Source organism: Pseudophryne corroboree, chromosome 2 (genome assembly GCF_028390025.1).
Source record: "Pseudophryne corroboree isolate aPseCor3 chromosome 2, aPseCor3.hap2, whole genome shotgun sequence".
NCBI classification, from domain to species: Eukaryota; Metazoa; Chordata; class Amphibia; order Anura; family Myobatrachidae; genus Pseudophryne; species Pseudophryne corroboree.
Genome location: NC_086445.1, coordinates 1,015,057,421 through 1,015,078,322, shown reverse-complemented (window position 1 = coordinate 1,015,078,322; position 20,902 = coordinate 1,015,057,421). Strand labels below are relative to the sequence as shown.

Below are 20,902 nucleotides of genomic sequence, written 5' to 3'. Positions count from 1 at the left end.
ACCATAGATAGGGACAATATTTTGCTGAAAATAGAGCATATAAAAGACGCTGTCTTATACATGCGTGATGCACAGAGGGATATTTGCCGACTGGCATCACTAATAAGCGATATGTAAAACCATTGCCGCCAGACGGGGGTTATGGACTCGGCAATGGTCGGGCGATGCCGATTCAAAACGGCACATGGAAGTTTGCCCTAGAAGGGGGTGGAACTGTTTGGGGATGGTCTTTCAGACCTCGTTTCCACAGCTACGGCTGGGAAATCAAAACTTTTGCCACAAGCTACCCCACAGCAAAAGTAAGCACTGTATTATCAGGTACAGTCCCTTCGGCCCCAGAGAAGTAGAGGGCTAGAGGCTCATCTTTTCTGCCAAGAGGAAAAGGTAGAGGGAAAAAGCTGCAGCACACAGCTAGTTCCCGGGAGCAGAAGTCCTCCCCTGCGTCCGGTAAGTCCACAGCATGAAGCTGGGGCTGCTCAGGCGGACCCGGGTACGGTGGGAGCCCGTCTCAGAAATTTCAGCGCACAGTGGGCTCTCTCACAGGTGGATCCCTGGGTTCTTCAAACAGTATCTCAGAGGTACAGGCTGGAATTCGAGACGTTTCCCCCTCTGCCGTTTCCTAAAATCTGCCTTACCGGCAACTCCCTCTGCCAGGGAGGCAGTGTTGGTGGCTATCCAAAAAACTGTATTCACAGCAAGTGATTATCAAGGTACCCCTCCTTCAACAGGAAAAGGGTTACTTTTCCACAATGTTTGTGGTACCGAAACCGGACGGTTCGGTGAGACCCATCTTAAATTTAAAATCCTTGAACACATATAACAAAAGATTCAAGTTCAAGATGGAATCGCTCAGGGCGATTATTGCGATCCTGGACGAGGGGGATTACAGGGTCTCTCTGGACATCAAGGATACTTACCTGCATGTCCCCATTTACCCTCCTCACCAGGAGTACCTCAAGATTGTGGTACCGGACTGTCACTATCAGTTCCAGACGCTGCCGTTTGGATTATCCACGGCACCGAGGGTCTTTACCATGGGTAATGACCGAAATGATGATACTCCTTCGCAAGAAGGGAGTTTTAATTATCCTTTACTTGGACGATCTCCTGATAAAGGCGAGGTCCAAGGAACAGTTGGTAAGGGGGTAGCACTTTCTCGGGAAGTGCTGCAACAGCAGGACTGGATTCTCAATTCCAAAGTCACAGCTGGTCCCGACGACACGTCTTCTGTTCCTGGGAATGATTCTGGAAACAGACCAGAAAAAAGTGTTTCTTCCAATGGAAAAAGCCGAGGAGTTGTCATCTCTAGTCAGAAACCTCCTAAGACCGGGACAGGTGTCGGTACATCAATGCACACGAGTCCTGGGAAAAATGGTAGCTTCGTACGAAGCAATTCCATTCGGAAAGTTCCACGCAAGGATTTTCCAGTGGGACCTGTTGGACAAATGGTCCGGGTCACATCTCCAGATACAGCAGCGGATAACCCGGTCGGCAAGAACCAGGGTGTCGCTGCGGTGGTGGCTGCAGAGGGTTCATCTACTAGAGGGCCGCAGATTCGGAATACAGGACTGGGTCCTGGGGACCACGGATGCCAGCCTTCGGGGCTGGGGTGCAGTCACACAGGGAATAAAATCCCAAGGACTATGGTCCAAACAGGAGTTTTCACTTAACATAAATTTTTTGGAGATAAGAGCCATTTACAAGGCCCTAATCAAAACAAGGCCCCTGCTTCACCAGCCGTACTGATCCAATCAGACAACATCACGGCGCTCGCCCATGTAAACAGGCAGGGCGGCACAAGAAGCAGGAGGGCGATGGCAGAAGCCACAAGGATTCCCCGTTGGGCGGAAAATCATGTGGTAGCACTGGCAGCAGTGTTCATTCCGGGAGTGGACAACTGGGAAGCAGACTTCCGCAGCAGACTCCACCCGGGAGAATAGGGACTTCATCCAGAAGTCTTCCAAATGCTGGTAAACCGTTGGGAAAGACCACAGGTGGACATGATGGCGTCCCGCCTCAATAAAAAAGATATTGCGCCAGGTCAAGGGAACCTCAGGCGATCGCTGTGGACGCTCTAGTGACACCGCGGGTGTACCAGTCGGTTTATGTGTTCCCTCCTCTCCCTCTCATACCCAAGGTACTGAGGATAATAAGGAAAAGAGGAGTAAGAACTATACTCATGGTTCCGGATTGGCCAAGAAGGGCTTGGTACCTGGAACTTCAGGAGTTGATATCAGAGGACCCATGGCCTCTGCCACTCAGACAGGATCTGCTGCAGCAGGGGCCCTGTCTGTTCAAAGACTTACCGCGGCTGCATTGACGGCATGGCGGTTGAACACCGGATCCTGAGTGAAAAAGGCATTCCGGAGGAAGTCATTCTTATCCTGATCAAAGCCAGGAAGGATGTCAGCCTGAAGTGCAGACGTTGTAAGGGAGTGCTGCATATTCAGCCCCTTTTTTTGTGCCCCAGTGGCACCTTGGGATCTCCAATGTGGTTTTGAAGTTCCTGGAATCACATTGGTTTGAGCCACTTAAAACCGTGGATTTGAAATATCTCACATGAAAAGTGGTCATGTGTTGGCTCTGGCTTCGGCCAGGCATGTGTCAGAATTGGCGGCTTTGTCATAAAAAAGCCCTTACCTGACTTTCCATATGGATAGGGCAGAGTTGAGGACTCGTCCTCACTTTCTCCCGAAGGTGGTATCAGGTTTTCACTTGTACCAACCTATTGTGGTGCCTGCGGCTACTAGGGACCTGGAGGATTCCAAGTTACTGGACGTAGTCAGGGCCCTGAAAAATTATATTTCCAGGTCGGCTGGAGTCCGGAAAACTGACTCGCTGTTTATCCTAGATGCACCCAACATGCTGGGTGCTCCTGCTTCTAAGCAGACTATAGCGCGCTGGATTTGTAGCACTATTCAGCTTGCGCATTCTGCGGTGGGACTACCGCAGCCTAAATCTGTAAAAGCCCATTCCACATGGAAGGGGGCTCATCTTGGGCGGCTGCCCGAGGGGTCTCGGCTTTACAACTTGGCCGAGCTGCTACTTGGTCAGGGGCAAACACGTTGCAAAATTCTACAAATTTGATACCCTGGCTGAGAAGGACCTGGAGTTCTCTCATTCGGTGCTGCAGAGTCATCCGCACTCTCCCGCCCGTTTGGGAGCTTTGGTATAATCCCCATGGTCCTTACGGAGTCCCCAGCATCCACAAGGACGTCAGAGAAAATAAGATTTTACTCACCGGTAAATCTATTTCTCGTAGTCCGTAGTGGATGCTGGGCGCCCATCCCTAGTGCGGATTGTCTGCAATACTTGTAAATAGTTATTGTTACACAAATCGGGTTGTTATTGCGAACCATCTATTCAGAGGTTCCATTGTTATCATACTGTTAACCGGGGTTCCTATCACGGGTTATATGGTGTGATTGGTGTGGCTGGTATGAGTCTTACCCGGGATTCAAAATCCTTCCTTATTGTGTCAGCTCTTCCGGGCACAGTGTCCTAACTGAGGCTTGGGGGAGGAGCCAGTGCACACCAGGTAGACCTAAATCTTTCTTTAGAGTGCCCAGTCTCCTGCGGAGCCCGTCTATTCCCCATGGTCCTTACGGCGTACCCAGCATCCACTACGGACTACGAGAAATAGATTTACCGGTGAGTAAAATCTAATTTTTTTTATTCCGTAATATGACCAGGAACCCCAATTAGTGTACCGCGTCCCCTTGCATGGCTCGCTTCACTCGCCATGCTGCAGGCAAGGTGTCTCGCCCCGCTACCTCCGCGCTCGGCACAGGTTACTATTCCCAATCGTTGCCCACGTGGATGGTAAAGTATGAAAAAGTAAAAAAAAAAAAAAGCCATGTCGACCTGTTCACGTGTCGACCATTTGTCCATGTCTACCATGTCAATGTCGACCATCTGAACGGATACTGATTTTTAGTGGTTGTTCCTGGAAGGCAACAGGGATGGCGAAGGCGATGCGTCGATAAAAGCTGCTGTATCTAACGTTCTAGCTCCGCTTCTGCATGCAGAAGTAAGTGTCCCCGCTGCTGCAGCTCAGGAGGAATACGGCCGGGTTTGGTATGATATGACGCGATGCTGTGTAATGTCAACCTGCCAATGCCAGGCCGGTAGTAATGCTACTTGCAGCATTTTAGCCATATATAGGAGGAGGGGCTCTAGACTGCACCCCCTAGCTACTTGTAATGAGAGGTGCTACCTTGCTGAGATTTGTAGTACTTCACATAGAAAAAAAGGGGATGCAGGTGCACCATGCAATCATTCCTAGTCAAACTTGAAATAAATATTACAATTAAATATAAAGAGGTTGATGGCATAAATTTGGCCAAAGATTGCTTGCCCACCAACGTCCAGGTCACCTCTTTATCGGGCAAGTCTCTAACATTCTAGGGGTTTACGTCTGGGGCGCAGGGCACTCCCAAACCAGACCATGTCGTCATTATAACTTTAAACATGGTGGTTAATCATAATTTGAAAAGTTATAATGCCGACCTTGTTAAAATGCTTTAAGTGACATAAGTACCGCGCTGACATTACACTGTTAATATGTTGACTGTCTACAGCATAAGCGTCGACTAATTAGTGACTTCACCCACAGCCAGCAGTGCCAGGGACTACATGCAGAACATTGTATCCCTACATATACATTGTTTACTAAGTCGCTGAGAAATCTCAGGACCATAGAAGTGCCCATAGGCATAACTAGGAACGGCACTTGCGTGGTACGTTGTCCTGATGAGTGCCTGTCCCCTGCAGGTTCTCCTTCCACCAGAGCGGCAGCTCCATGAAGCGGAACATGCTGCTCTCTGGCTCCCGGCACAACCTGCGGAGGAAGTTTGTGCGCCAGCATGGAGACCACAAGCGCATCTTCCAGTGCAACATCTGCACCAAGGTTTTCCGAAACAGCAGCAACCTGAGCCGCCATGTCCGATCCCACGGTAAGAGGAGTACACCGCTGGTACAATCCTTTGCTTTGTGTAGGTGTGGCACTACAGTGACCGGGCTGATCAGCAGCATTATCTCATTGCCACGTGTGCTGTGCAGCAGCGGTATTCTTCACCCACGGGTTGTTTCCCTCGGTATGCTAGCAGTGGTCACACCTAATAATCAGCCACGTGGCTCGTTTAGCTCTCTGTTAGTGCCCGGTCTTATTTTATTCCTGTTCTCTTCTTAATTGTAAAGCACAAAGCTGGTGCTATATACATAAATGTCAGTATAATAATGAGCTTGTCCACCCTGGGACTTCTGGCACCAGTTGCAGACACCACTGGTAGCCTGAACTCTCCACTTCTACTCTGCAGTGCTCTGTGGACGCTATCGGAGAGTGACCTGGCCAGGAAGGGTCTGGCCATATTAAGGGGAGGCTGTTCACAAGAGTTGTCCACCCCTTAGTATATCCAAATGTAGTCCCTGGCCTCACTCAGTGTTATCCCCAGATAGTTTTAAAAGCTGGGCGGCATTATCCAGGGGATGGAGGCACGGGGGTGGTCATCTGGAACTCTGTTGAAGCACTTAATCTGTCTAGTCATCCACAGTAGAGCTCTATGGAACTCTGCTGGAGGACTCAATCCGTCTGGTCATCTGCAGTAGAGCTCTATGGAACTTTGCTGGAGGACACAATCCATCTGGTCATCTGCAGTAGAGCTCTATGGAACTTTTCTGGAGGACGCAATCCGCCTGGTCATCTGCAGTAGAGCTCTATGAAACTCTGCTGGAGGACTCAATCCACCTGGTCATCTGCAGTAGAGCTCTATGGAACTCTGCTGGAAGAGTCAATCCGCCTGGTCATCTGCAGTAGAGCTCTGTGGAACTCTGCTGGAGGACTTAGTCCGTCTGGTTATCTGCAGTAGAGCTCTATGGAATTTTGCTGGAGGATGCAATCTGCCTGGTCATCTGCAGTAGAGCTCTATGGAACTCTGCTGTAGAACACAGTCCTTCTAGTAATCCACAGTAGAGTTCTATGGAACTCTGCTGGAGGACTCAACTCTTCTGGTCATCTGCAGTAGAGCTCTATAGAACTATTCTAGAGGAATCCAATAATCTGTGGAGTGTCATGGGACTGCAAGGTTAGCCCTGTAGCAGAATGAGCTGCAATGTGATCAGTGTTAGGTAAGGGAGTGTTATGTAGTATATGTTGGGCACAATATATTAAGTCGTTAAATATTAGTGATGATTTAATTAGGCATGGCGATTTACTCCCTACTAAACATCATATATGATCACAATTGTTGTTGTTTGAAAGTCATTAATATTTGCATAATGTTAGTTCTCCTGATGACCTTTAGGGGGCACTGCTGCTTTTCTCTCCTAGGTGACAAGCTCTTTAAATGTGAGGAATGTTCTAAACTGTTCAGCCGCAAAGAGAGCCTGAAGCAGCACGTGTCGTACAAGCACAGCAGGAACGAGGTGAGCCAGCTCCATCCGTGTCATATGTGTGACCTCCCCAAATACTGTTGCTCTGTGGAGGTATTCTTGTGTTGGCACCTGTGGTTGTCCTTTTGAAAGTGCAATTTTAAGGTTGAATTTGGTGCATAGTTACCTACTTTGCTGCCTCCTCCTCCGGGAGGAGGCAGCGTTGTAGGTGTATGGGGGGCGTGGCCGGCAGCAGGAAGGGCGGTCCGGGGGCATAACATCAGGGTCGCGTCATCGTGACTCCGCCCCCCGTTGTGCTGTGCCGAGAAACGAGCCGCTGCATAGCGCGGGCCCCCTCGGGAGGCTTGCCCACCTTTCCGGGGGGCCGGGAGGGTCACCCGATTTTCGGGAGCCTCCCGGCCATTCCGGGAGGGTAGGCAAGTATGATTTGGTGCCAGTCTGCCGTCCTCTATTTCTCTGACGTCCTAAGTGGATGCTGGGGACTCCGTCAGGACCATGGGGATAGCGGCTCCGCAGGAGACAGGGCACAAAAGTAAAAGCTTTAGGATCAGGTGGTGTGCACTGGCTCCTCCCCTATGACCCTCCTCCAAGCCTCAGTTAGGTTTTTGTGCCCGGCCGAGAAGGGTGCAATCTAGGTGGCTCTCCTAAAGAGCTGCTTAGAGTAAAAGTTTTGTTAGGTTTTTTATTTTCAGTGAGTCCTGCTGGCAACAGGCTCACTGCAACGAGGGACTTAGGGGAGAAGAAGTGAACTCACCTGCGTGCAGGATGGATTGGCTTCTTAGGCTACTGGACACTAGCTCCAGAGGGACGATCACAGGTACAGCCTGGATGGGTCACCGGAGCCGCGCCGCCGACCCCCTTGCAGATGCTGAAGAGAGAAGAGGTCCAGAAATCGGCGGCTGAAGACTTCTCAGTCTTCATGAGGTAGCGCACAGCACTGCAGCTGTGCGCCATTGCTCTCAGCACACTTCACACCAACGGTCACTGAGGGTGCAGGGCGCTTGGGGGGGCGCCCTGGGCAGCAATGAAAGTACCTATGCTGGCTAAAAATACATCACATATAGCCCCTGGGGCTATATGGATGTATTTAACCCCTGCCAGGTTGTCAGAAAAACGGGAGAAGAAGCCCGCCGAAAAGGGGGCGGGGCCTATTCTCCTCAGCACACAGCGCCATTTTCCTACACAGCTCCGCTGCTAGGAAGGCTCCCAGGCTCTCCCCTGCACTGCACTACAGAAACAGGGTTAAAACAGAGAGGGGGGGCACTTATTTGGCGATATTATTATATATTAAGATGCTATAAGGGAAAACACTTATATAAGGTTGTCCCTGTATAATATAGCGTTTTGGTGTGTGCTGGCAAACTCTCCCTCTGTCTCCCCAAAGGGCTAGTGGGGTCCTGTCCTCTATCAGAGCATTCCCTGTGTGTGTGCTGTGTGTCTGTACGTGTGTGTCGACATGTATGAGGACGATGTTGGTGAGGAGGCGGAGCAATTGCCTGTAATGGTGATGTCACTCTCTAGGGAGTCGACACCGGAATGGATGGCTTATTTAGGGAATTACGTGATAATGTCAACACGCTGCAAGGTCGGTTGACGACATGAGACGGCCGGCAAACCAATTAGTACCTGTCCAGGCGTCTCAAACACCGTCAGGGGCTTTAAAACGCCCATTTACCTCAGTCGGTCGACAGACACGGACACTGACTCCAGTGTCGACGGTGAAGAAACAAACGTATTTTCCATTTGGGCCACACGTTACATGTTAAGGGCAATGAAGGAGGTGTTACATATTTCTGATACTACAAGTACCACAAAAGAGGGTATTATGTGGGGTGTGAAAAAACTACCTGTAGTTTCTCTAACGTCCTAGTGGATGCTGGGAACTCCGTAAGGACCATGGGGAATAGCGGGCTCCGAAGGAGGCTGGGCACTCTAGAAAGATCTTAGACTACCTGGTGTGCACTGGCTCCTCCCACTATGACCCTCCTCCAAGCCTCAGTTAGATTTCGTGCCCGGCCGAGGTTGGATGCACACTAGGGGCTCTCCTGAGCTCTTAGAAAGTTATAGACTTAGAATTTGTTATTTTCAGTGAGACCTGCTGGCAACAGGCTCACTGCAGCGAGGGACTAAGGGGAGAAGAAGCGAACTCGCCTGCTTGCAGCCGGATTGGGCTTCTTAGGCTACTGGACACCATTAGCTCCAGAGGGATCGACCGCAGGCCCAGCCTTGATGTTCGGTCCCGGAGCCGCGCCGCCGTCCCCCTTACAGAGCCAGAAGCAAGAAGATGGTCCGGAAAATCGGCGGCATGAAGACTCAGTCTTCACCAAGGTAGCGCACAGCACTGCAGCTGTGCGCCATTGCTCCTCTCACACACTTCATACTTCGGTCACTGAGGGTGCAGGGCGCTTGGGGGGGGCGCCCTGAGGCAGCAATAAAAACACCTTGGCTGGCAAAAATACCTCAATATATAGCCCCAGGGGCTATATATGAGGTAAATACCCCTGCCAGAAGTCCATAAAAAACGGGAGAATAGGCCGCGAAAAAGGGGCGGAGCCTATCTCCTCAGCACACTGGCGCCATTTTCCCTCACAGCTCCGTTGGAGGGAAGCTCCCTCGCTCTCCCCTGCAGTCTACAAGGGTTAAAAAAAGAGAGGGGGGGCACTAAATTTAGGCGCAGTATACATTATATATATATATATATATATATATATATATATATATATATATATATATATATATATATATATATAAAGCTATAGGGGACATAACTCAGTTAGTCCCTGCAGTATATAGCGCTCTGGTGTGTGCTGGCATACTCTCACTCTGTCCCCCCAAAGGGCTTTTGTGGGTCCTGTCCTCGTTTAGAGCATTCCCTGTGTGTCTGCGGTGTGTCGGTACGGCTGTGTCGACATGTTGAATGAGGAGGCTTATATGGTGACGGAACAGAGGCCGATATATGTGATGTCGCCCCCTGTGGGGCCGACACCAGAGTGGATGGATAGGTAAAAGGTATTAACCGACAGTGTCAACTCCTTACATAAAAGGGTGGATGACGTAACAGCTGTGGGACAGCCGGCTTCTCAGCCCGCGCCTGCCCAGGCGTCTCAAAGGCCATCAGGGGCTCAAACACGCCCGCTCTCTCAGATGGCAGACACAGATGTCGACATGGAGTTTGACTCCAGTGTCGACAAGGTTGAGACATATACAAAATCCACTAGGAACAGCCGTGACTTGGTCCCGGCAATAAAAAATGTGTTATATATTTTTGACATTAACCCAAGCACCTCTGAAAATGGGTTTTTAGGTTTGGGGAGAAAAAACAGGCAGTGTTTTGTTCCCCCATCAGATGAATAAATGAAGTGTGTGAAAAGCGTGGGTTCCCCCGTTAAGAAACTGGTAATTTATAAAAAGTTACTGATGGCGTACCCTTTCCCGCCAGGAGGATAAATTACGCTGGGAGGTATCCCCTAGGGTGGATAAGGCGCTCACACGGTTGTCAAAAAAAGGGTGGCACTGCCGTTTTAGGAACGGCCACTTTGAAGGTACCTGTTGATAAAAAGCAGGAGGCTATCCTGAAGTCTGTATTTACACACTCAGGTACTAGACTGAAAACTGCAGATCGTGCTGCTGCAGCGTGGTCGGTGACCCTGTTAAGCATACTAGTTTGCTAATATGAGAACATATTAAAGACGTCGTCTTATATATGAGGGATGCACAGAGGGATATTTTGCCGGCTGGCATCCAAAATGAATGTAATGTCCATTCTGTCAGGAGGGTATTAGAGACCTGTCACTGGACAGGTGATGCTGACTTAAAAAGCGCATACAGATTCTGCCTTATAAGGGTGAGGAATTATTTGGGGGTGGTCTCTGGGACCTCGTATCCACAGCAATGTGCTGGGAAGAAATATTTTTACCTCAGGTTTCCTCACAGAAAAAGGTACAGTCCTGTCGGCTTCAGAAAAGCAAGCGGGTCAAATGGCGCTTCCTTTCTGTACAGAGACAAGGGAAGAGGGAAAAAGCTGCACCAGCAGCCTGTTCCCAGAATCAAAATTCTTCCCCCGCTTCCTGTGAGTCCACAGCATGACGCGGGTGCTCCACAGGTGTAGCCAGGTATGGTGGGGGGCCGTCTCAAAAAATTCCAGCAATTAGTGGGCTCGCTCACAGGTGATCCCTGTTTCTTTCAAGTAGTATTTCAGGGGTATAAGCTGGAATTAGAGATGTCTCCCCCCAGCCGTTTCCTTAAATATGCCTTGCTGACAACTCCCTCAGGCAGGGAGGCTGTGCTAGAGGCAATTACTAGGCGGTATTCCCAGCAGGTAATACTCAAGGTGCCCCTACTTCAACAAGGACGGGGTTACTATTCCACACGGTTTGGGGTACCGAAACCGCATAGTTCGGTGTGACCCTTCTTATATTTAAAATCCTTGAACACATACATAAAAAAATTCAAGTTCAAGATGGAATCGCTCAGGGCGGTTATTGCAAGCCTGGACGAGGGGGATTACATGGTATCCCGGGGCATCAAGGATGCTTACCTGCATGTCCCCATTTACTATCCTCGCCAGGAGTACCTCAGATTTGTGGTACAGGATTACCATTACCAAATCCAGACACTGCCGTTTAGACTGTACATGACACCGAGGGTGTTTTATCAAGGTAATGGCCGAAATGATGATACTCCTTCGAAAAAAGGGAGTTTTAATTATCCCGCACTTGGACAATCTCTTTATAAGGGCGAGGTCCAAGGAGCAGTTGGTAGTAGGGGTAGCACTATTTTGGAAAGTGCTACAACAGCACGGTTGGATTCTAAACAGTCCAAAGTCACAGCTGGTTCCTATGACACGTCTACTGTTCCTGGGGATGGTTCTGGACATAAACCAGAAATAGTTTTCTCCGGGAGGAGAAAGCCAAGGAGTTGTCATCTCGAGTCAGAGACCTCCTGAAGCCATAACAGGTAGCGGTGCATCATGGCACGCGAGTCCTGGGAAAAATGGTAGCTTCCTACGAAGCAATCTGATTAGGCAGGTTCCATACAAGAACTTTTCAGAGGGACCTGTTGGACAAGTGGTCCGGACCGCATCTTCCGATGCATAGGCTGATAACCCTGTCTCCAAGGACCAGGGTATCTCTACTGTGGTGGCTGCAGAGTGCCCATCTTCAAGAGGGCCGCAGGTTCGGCATACAGGACTAGGTCCTAGTGACCATGAATGCCAGCCTTTGAGGCTGGGGGGGCAGTCACACAGGGAAGAAACTTCCAGGGACTTTGGTCAAGTCAGGTGGATTTCCCTACACATAAACATTCTGGACCTGAGGGCCATTTACAATGCCCTGAGGCCGGCAAGGCCTCTGCTTCAAAACCAGCCGGTACTGATCCAATCAGACAACATCACGGCAGTCGCCCATGTAAACCAACAGGGCGGCACAAGAAGCAGGATGGCGATGGCAGAAGCCACAAGGATTCTCCGATAGGCGGAAAATCATGTGTTAGCACTGTCAGCAGTGTTCATTCCCGGAGTGGACAACTGGGAAGCAGATCTTCTCAACAGACACGACCTCCACCCGGGAGAGTGGGGACTTCCTCCAGAAGTCTTCCAAAAGATTGTACACCATTGGGAAAGGCCACAGGTGGACATGATGGCGTCCCGCCTCAACAAAAGCTATAAAAGATATTGCGCCAGGTCAAGGGACCCTCAGGCGATAGCTGTGGACGCTCTGGTAACACCGTGGGTGTACCAGTCGGTTTATGTGTTCTCCCCTCTGCCTCTCATACCAAAGGTACGGAGAATAATAAGAAGGCGAGGAGTAAGAACGATACTCGTGGTTCCGGGCTGGCCAAGAAGAGATTGGTAACCAGAACTTCAAGAAATTATATCAGAGGACCCATGGCCTCTGCCACTCAGACAGGACCTGCGGCAGCAGGGGCCCTGTCTGTTCCAAGACTTACCGCGGCTGCGTTGGACGGCATAGCGGTTGAACGCCGGATCCTGAAGGAAAAGGGCATTCCGGAGGAAGTCATTCCTACGCTTACTAAAGCCAGGAAAGAGGTTACAGCAAATCATTATCACCGCATATGGCGGAAATATGTTGCATGGTGTGAGGCCGAAAGGGCCCCAACAGAGGAATTTCAACTAGGTCGATTTCTGCATTTCCTGCAAGCAGGAGTGACTATGGGCCTTAAATTAGGTTCCATTAAGGTACAGATCTCGGCTCTGTCGATTTTCTTTCAAAAAGAACTAGCTTCAGTACATGAAGTTCAGACATGTATAAAAGGAGTGCTGCATATTCAGCCCCCGTTTGTGCCTCCTGTGGCACCTTGGGACCACTAAAGACCGTGGATCTGTAATATCTCACTTGGAAAGTGGTCATGTTATTGGCCTTGGTTTCGGCCAGGCGAGTATCAGAATTGGCGGCTTTATCATGTAAAAGCCCTTATCTGATTTTCCATATGGATAGGGCAGAATTGAGGACTCGTCCCCAGTTTCTCCCTAAGGTGGTGTCAGCGTTTCACCTGAACCAGCCTATTGTGGTGCCTGCGGCTACTAGGGACTTGGAGGACTCCAAGTTGTTAGACGTGGTCAGGGCCCTGAAAATATATGTTTCCAGAACGGCTGGAGTCAGAAAATCTGACTCGCTGTTTATCATATATGCACCCAACAAGCTGGGTGCTCCTGCTTCTGCGCAGACTATTGCTCGTTGGATTTGTAGTACAATTCAGCTTGCACATTCTGTGGCAGGCCTGCCACAGCCAAAATCTGTCAATGCCCATTCCACAAGGAAGGTGGGCTCATCTTGGGCGGCTGCCCGAGGGATCTCGGCTTCACAACTTGCCGAGCTGCTACTTGGTCAGGGGCAAACACGTTTGCAAAATTCTATAAATTTGATACCCTGGCTAAGGAGGACCTGGAGTTCTCTCATTCGGTGTTGCAGAGTCATCCGCACTCTCCCGCCCGTTTGGGAGCTTTGGTATAATCCCCATGGTCCTTACGGAGTTCCCAGCATCCACTAGGACGTTAGAGAAAATAAGAATTTACTCACCGGTAATTCTATTTCTCGTAGTCCGTAGTGGATGCTGGGCGCCCATCCCAAGTGCGGTTTATCTGCAATACTTGTACATAGTTATTGTTAACTAAATCGGGTTGTTGTTGAGCCATCTGTTGAGAGGCTCTATTGTTTCATACTGTTAACTGTGTTTCATATCACGAGTTGTACGGTGTGATTGGTGTGGCTGGTATGAGTCTTACCCGGGATTCAAAATCCTTCCTTATTGTGTACGCTCGTCCGGGCACAGTACCTAACTGAGGCTTGGAGGAGGGTCATAGTGGGAGGAGCCAGTGCACACCAGGTAGTCTAAGATCTTTCTAGAGTGCCCAGCCTCCTTCGGAGCCCGCTATTCCCCATGGTCCTTACGGAGTTCCCAGCATCCACTACGGACTACGAGAAATAGAATTACCGGTGAGTAAATTCTTATTTTTTCCTGAATCAGATAAATTAAATGAAGTGTGTGATGATGCGTGGGTTTCCCCCGATAGAAAATTATTGGCGTTATACCCTTTCCCGCCAGAAGTTAGGGCGCGTTGGGAAACACCCCTTAGGGTGGATAAGGCGCTCACACGCTTATCAAAACAAGTGGCGTTACCGTCTCCAGATACGGCCGCCCTCAAGGAGCCAGCTGATAGGAGGCTGGAAAATATCCTAAAAAGTATATACACACATACTGGTGTTATACTGCGACCAGCGATCGCCTCAGCCTGGATGTGCAGCGCTGGGGTGGCTTGGTCGGATTCCCTGACTAAAAATATTGATACCCTTGACAGGGACAGTATTTTATTGACTATAGAGCATTTAAAGGATGCATTTCTATATATGCGAGATGCACAGAGGGATATTTGCACTCTGGCATCAAGAGTAAGTGCGATGTCCAGATCTGCCAGAAGATGTTTATGGACACGACAGTGGTCAGGTGATGCAGATTCCAAACGGCACATGGAAGTATTGCCGTATAAAGGGGAGGAGTTATTTGGGGTCGGTCCATCGGACCTGGTGGCCACGGCAACAGCTGGAAAATCCACCTTTTTTACCCCAAGTCACATCTCAGCAGAAAAAGACACCGTCTTTTCAGCCTCAGTCCTTTCGTCCCCATAAGGGCAAGCAGGCAAAAGGCCAGTCATATCTGCCCAGGGATAGAGGAAAGGGAAGAAGACTGCAGCAGGCAGCCCATTCCCAGGAACAGAAGCCCTCCACCGCTTTTGCCAAGTCCTCAGCATGACGCTGGGGCCGTACAAGCGGACTCAGGTGCGGTGGGGGGTTGTCTCAAGAGTTTCAGCGCGCAGTGGGCTCACTCGCAAGTGGACCCCTGGATCCTACAAGTAGTATCCCAGGGGTACAGATTGGAAATTCGAGACGTCTCCCCCTCGCAGGTTCCTGAAGTCTGCTTTACCAACGTCTCCCTCCGACAGGGAGGCAGTATTGGAAACAATTCACAAGCTGTATTCCCAGCAGGTGATAATCTAAGTACCCCTCCTACAACAAGGAAAGGGGTATTATTCCACACTATATTGTGGTACTGAAGCCAGACGGCTCGGTGAGACCTATTCTAAATCTGAAATATTTGAACACTTACATACAAAGGTTCAAATCAAGATGGAGTCACTCAGAGCAGTGATAGCGAACCAGGAAGAAGGGGACTATATGGTGTCCCTGGACATCAAGGATGCTTACCTCCATGTCCCAATTTGCCCTTCTCACCAAGGGTACCTCAGGTTCGTGGTACAAAACTGTCACTATCCGTTTCAGACGCTGCCGTTTGGATTGTCCACGGCACCCCGGGTCTTTACCAAGGTAATGGCCGAAATGATGATTCTTCTTCAAAGAAAAGGCGTCTTAATTATCCCTTACTTGGACGATCTCCTGATAAGGGCAAGGTCCAGAGAACAGTTGGAGGTCGGAGTAGCACTATCTCAAGTAGTTCTACGACAGCACGGGTGGATTCTAAATATTCCAAAATCGCAGCTGTCTCCGACGACACGTCTGCTGTTCCTAGGGATGATTCTGGACACAGTCCAGAAAAAGGTGTTTCTCCCGGAGGAAAAAGCCAGGGAGTTATCCGAGCTAGTCAGGAACCTCCTAAAACCAGGAAAAGTGTCAGTGCATCATTGCACAAGGGTCCTGGGAAAAATGGTGGCTTCTTACGAAGCGATTCCATTCGGCAGATTTCACGCAAGAACTTTTCAGTGGGATCTGCTGGAAAAATGGTCCGGATCGCATCTTCAGATGCATCAGCGGATAACCCTGTCTCCAAGGACAAGGGTGTCTCTTCTGTGGTGGCTGCAGAGTGCTCATCTACTAAAGGGCCACAGATTCGGAATTCAGGACTGGGTCCTGGTGACCACGGATGCCAGCCTGAAAGGCTGGGGAGCAGTCACACAAGGAAAAAATTTCCAGGGAGTGTGATCAAGTCTGGAGTCTTCTCTCCACATAAATATACTGGAGCTAAGAGCAATTTACAATGCTCTAAGCTTAGCAAGACCTCTGCTTCAAGGTCAGCCGGTATTGATCCAGTGGGACAACATCACGGCAGTCGCCCACGTAAACAGACAGGGCGGCACAAGAAGCAGGAGGGCAATGGCAGAAACTGCAAGGATTCTTCGCTGGGCGGAAAATCATGTGATAGCACTGTCAGCAGTGTTCATTCCGGGAGTGGACAACTGGGAAGCAGACTTCATCAGCACGACCTCCACCCGGGAGAGTGGGGACTTCATCGGGAAGTCTTCCACATGATTGTGAACCGTTGGGAAAGACCAAAGGTGGACATGATGGCGTCCCGCCTGAACAAAAAACTGGACAGGTATTGCGCCAGGTCAAGAGACCCTCAGGCAATAGCTGTGGACGTTCTGGTAACACCGTGGGTGTACCAGTCGGTGTATGTGTTCACTCCTCTGCTTCTCATACCTAAGGTACTGAGAATTATAAGACGTAGAGGAGTAAGAACTATACTCGTGGCTCCGGATTGGCCAAGAAGGACTTGGTACCCGGAACTTCAAGAGATGCTCACAGAGGACTCATGGCCTCTGCCGCTAAGAAGGGACTTGCTTCAGCAAGTACCATGTCTGTTCCAAGACTTACCGCGGCTGCGTTTGACGGCATGGCGGTTGAACGCCGGATCCTAAGGGAAAAAGGCATTCCGGAAGAGGTCATTCCTACCCTGGTCAAAGCCAGGAAGGAGGTGACCGCACAACATTATCACCACATGTGGCGAAAATATGTTGCGTGGTGTGAGGCCAGGAAGGCCCCACGAAGAAATTTCAACTCGGTCGATTCCTGCATTTCCTGCAAACAGGAGTGTCTATGGGCCTCAAATTGGGGTCCATTAAGGTTCAAATTTCGGCCCTGTCGATTTTCTTCCAGAAAGAATTGGCTTCAGTTCCTGAAGTCCAGAAGTTTGTCAAGGGAGTACTGCATATACAACCCCCTTTTGTGCCTCCAGTGGCACTGTGGGATCTCAACGTAGTTCTGGGATTCCTCAAATCACATTGGTTTAAACCGCTCAAATCTGTGGATTTGAAATATCTCACATGGAAAGTGACCATGATGTTGGCCCTGGCCTCGGCCAGGCGAGTGTCAGAATTGGCGGCTTTGTCTCACAAAAGCCCATATCTGATTGTCCATTCGGACAGGGCAGAGCTGCGGACTCGTCCCCAGTTTCTCCCTAAGGTGGTGTCAGCGTTTCACCTAAACCAGCTTATTGTGGTACCTGCGGCTACTAGGGACTTGGAGTACTCCAAGTTGCTAGATGTTGTCAGGGCCCTGAAAATATAGGTTTCCAGGACGGCTGGAGTCAGGAAAACTGACTTGCTGTTATCCTGTATGCACCCAACAAACTGGGTGCTCTTGCTTCTAAGCAGACGATTGCTAGTTGGATGTGTAGTACAATTCAGCTTGCACATTCTGTGGCAGGCCTGCCACAGCCAAAATATGTAAATGCCCATTCCACAAGGAAGGTGGGCTCATCTTGGGCGGCTGCCCGAGGGGTCTCGGCTTTACAACTTTGCCGAGCTGCTACTTGGTCAGGGGCACACCCTGGCTGAGGAGGACCTGGAGTTCTCTCACTCGGTGCTGCAGAGTCATCCGCACTCTCCCGCCCGTTTGGGAGCTTTGGTATAATCCCCATGGTCCTGACGGAGTCCCCAGCATCCACTTAGGACGTCAGAGAAAATAAGAATTTACTTACCGATAATTCTATTTCTCGTAGTCCGTAGTGGATGCTGGGCGCCCATCCCAAGTGCGGATTGTCTGCAATACTTGTACATAGTTATTGGTACAAAAATCGGGTTATTATTGTTGTGAGCCATCTTTTCAGAGGCTCCGCTGTTATCATGCTGTTAACTGGGTTCAGATCACAGGTTGTACAGTGTGATTGGTGTGGCTGGTATGAGTCTTACCCGGGATTCAAAATCCTTCCTTATTGTGTACGCTCGTCCGGGCACAGTATCCTAACTGAGGCTTGGAGGAGGGTCATAGGGGGAGGAGCCAGTGCACACCACCTGATCCTAAAGCTTTTACTTTTGTGCCCTGTCTCCTGCGGAGCCGCTATCCCCATGGTCCTGACGGAGTCCCCAGCATCCACTACGGACTACGAGAAATAGAATTATCGGTAAGTAAATTCTTATTATTGCATAATGAACATTTTTGCCAAAGAGACGCCATTGTGTAAAGCAAACACTGTATACAAAATGAGCAATTATTTTACTCCACCTACCCTTCTAACCTCCAGGTTGATGCTGACTACAGATACCGCTGTGCCACGTGCGAGAAGGCGTTCCGGGTGGAGGCCTTCCTGGAGTTTCACAACTGCAGAACAGGTGGGAGCTGCGTCATGTGACCCTCCTTGTCATGTGATCCCGATGACACTGCAAAGTAATGTGTGAACCACTGGCCGCTGTCTGTTTCATAATAGGGACTCTGTAGGGCAGATGTATTAAGCCTAGAGACGGCATAAGTGCAAGGTGATAAACCCACCCTCCAATTGGCTCCTAACTGTTCATTTAAATATTGGAGCTGATTGGCTGGTGCGTTTATCACTTTGCACTTATCACTGGTTTATCACTTCCTTATTCCTTCTCCAGGTTAATACATCTACCCCTGAGTGTCTATTCACAGCTGTGCAGGTTTAATGTTACCTACTCAGATTAGAGGCAACCTGTGAATGGGCCGAAGCAACATTCACAAGATTACAGTCTGTTAATTCAGTAGAAGCTAACTAGTGAGCCAGACACTGAGGCACCAGGCACAAAATGTGGGTGCCTCATGCCTCAGTGATGTCACTGTTACTTCATTTCCATGGATTATGCTTCAGTCTACAAGATTGCTACCTCTGTAAGAGGCCTTATAGCAAGTGCACACGTGTTCCTCGAGTTGGGACTGGTTACTTTTGCACCATACAAAGTTGGGGGCGGGTAACATTTGCACCACACAAAAGGGGTGCGGAGCAGAAGACCCCTGGTCTACTGTAACACCAGCCAGTTGTGAGTGGTCATGTGACACGGTCTCCCTGACGTGACCACAGTCCTCTTCTCTCTGACAGATGACAAGTCCTTCCAGTGCGAGATGTGCTACAGGTTCTTCTCCACCAACAGCAACCTGTCCAAGCACAAGAAGAAGCACGGGGAGAAGAAGTTTGCGTGTGAGATCTGTAATAAGCTATTCTACAGGAGGGACGTCATGCTGGAGCATCACCGGAGACACCTGGAAGGTAGAGTCCCCCGTGCTCTCTCCTGGGGGGGGGGGGGCGGTCTTACTGGAAGTGGTTTTATGTTAACGCTATAGAGGTGTCAGTTGGTGATGTTGGCCATAGCAACCAATCACATGATGGCTATCATTTCTCTGTTCCCGTTTAGAAAATGATAAACAGCATGTGATTGGTTGCTATGGGCAACAGCACCATATTGTATCTCTAAATCGTTCCATTGCGGAGCTGCATCCGGTATCCTGCTGGCTAGCCTGTATTATGACTGGTGCTGCCCGGTAATTCTCTCTATCGTGCAGTGTCCAGTAACAAACATCACAGTGACCCCTCCAAGAGACCGATTTAGAAAACCAAAAAACCTATAAATGCCCAAGGGACAAACGAACAAATAAAACTGTCCTATCCTTCTTTATATGTGATGGCGCCACCTACAGGAGTCCGACGAGTAAAGCGGGAGTCCATCCAGCAAGCCACGGAAAACTCCATCAAGTACAAGAAGGAGCCGTCTGCCTGTCCTGTCTGCGGGAAGGTGAGTTGTTCCCAATACATCAGCGCTGGTTTCTCCCCCATTAATCCCCGTCACAATGACTTCTCTTTATACTTAACATGTGACAATGGTCATAGCTACTAGTGTAGTCCGTTTTCCAATCGCTAAGGAATGCAAGAAATGAATTGCTCAGGGAAAAAGCAGGCTGTAGACAACAGGGGTCAGTAGAATGTGCAGTGCAGAGTATTTTCAGGACGCCCAGTCCTTACATGTAATGCTGTCTCCTTACCCCCGACACCCCCCCCTCCCCCACCCCACTGAGTCCTTACCCTAACCCTCCTGTCTGCAGCCTATCCCCCTCCACACAACCTTACCCCATCCCTCCTGCCTGCAGCCTAACCCCCCCCCCCATCCTTATCCTAACCGTCCTGCCTGCAGCCTAACCCCCCCCCCCCCCACTGCATCCTTACCCTAACCCTCCTGTCTGCAGCCTATCCCCCTCCCCGCATCCTTATCCAATCCCTCCTGCCTGCAGCCTAAACCTTCCACCCCCGCATCCTTATCCTAACCGTTCTGCCTGCAGCCTAACCCCCCCCAACACTGCATCCTTACCCTAACCCTCCTGTCTGCAGCCTATCCCCCTCCCCGGATCCTTATCCAATCCCTCCTGCCTGCAGCCTAAACCTTCCACCCCCGCATCCTTATCCTAACCGTCCTGCCTGCAGCCTGTCCCCCCCCCCCCCCCCCACTGTATCCTTACCCTAACCCTCCTGCAGCCTAACCCCCCACCCACTGCATCCTTATACTAACCCACCTGCCTGCAGCCTAACCCCCCTCCCTGCATCCTTTCCTTAACCCTCCTGCCTGCAGCCTAACCCCCCTCCCTGCATCCTTTCCTTAACCCTCCTGCCTGCAGCCTAACCCCCCTCCCTGCATCCTTTCCTTAACCCTCCTGCCTGCAGCCTAACCCCCCTCCCTGCGTCCTTTCCTTAACCCTCCTGCCTGCAGCCTAACCCCCCCCCCCCCACTCTGTCCTTACCCTAACCCTTCTGTCTGCAGCCTAACCCCCCTCCCTGCGTCCTTTCATTAACCCTCCTGCCTGCAGCCTAACCCCCCCCCCCCCCCCACTCTGTCCTTACCCTAACCCTTCTGTCTGCAGCCTAACCCCCATCCCTGCATCCATATCCATCTAAACCTTCCCCGCATCCTTATCCTAACCGTCCTGCCTGCAGCCTAACCCCCCCCCTTCCCCCACTGTATCCTTACCCTAACCCTCCTGCC

General features: G+C 50.3%; 1 protein-coding gene across 1 annotated transcript in view; it reads left to right on the top strand.

Moving 5' to 3' along the window:
• Positions 1–20,902, top strand: part of PRDM15 (PR/SET domain 15) — an 86,557-nt gene that overhangs the window by 32,345 nt on the left and 33,310 nt on the right. Inside the window, 5 exon segments of the mRNA XM_063956683.1 lie at positions 4,774–4,955; positions 6,329–6,423; positions 18,163–18,250; positions 18,973–19,140; positions 19,569–19,663. Coding sequence (XP_063812753.1) covers positions 4,774–4,955; positions 6,329–6,423; positions 18,163–18,250; positions 18,973–19,140; positions 19,569–19,663 — 628 coding nt within the window.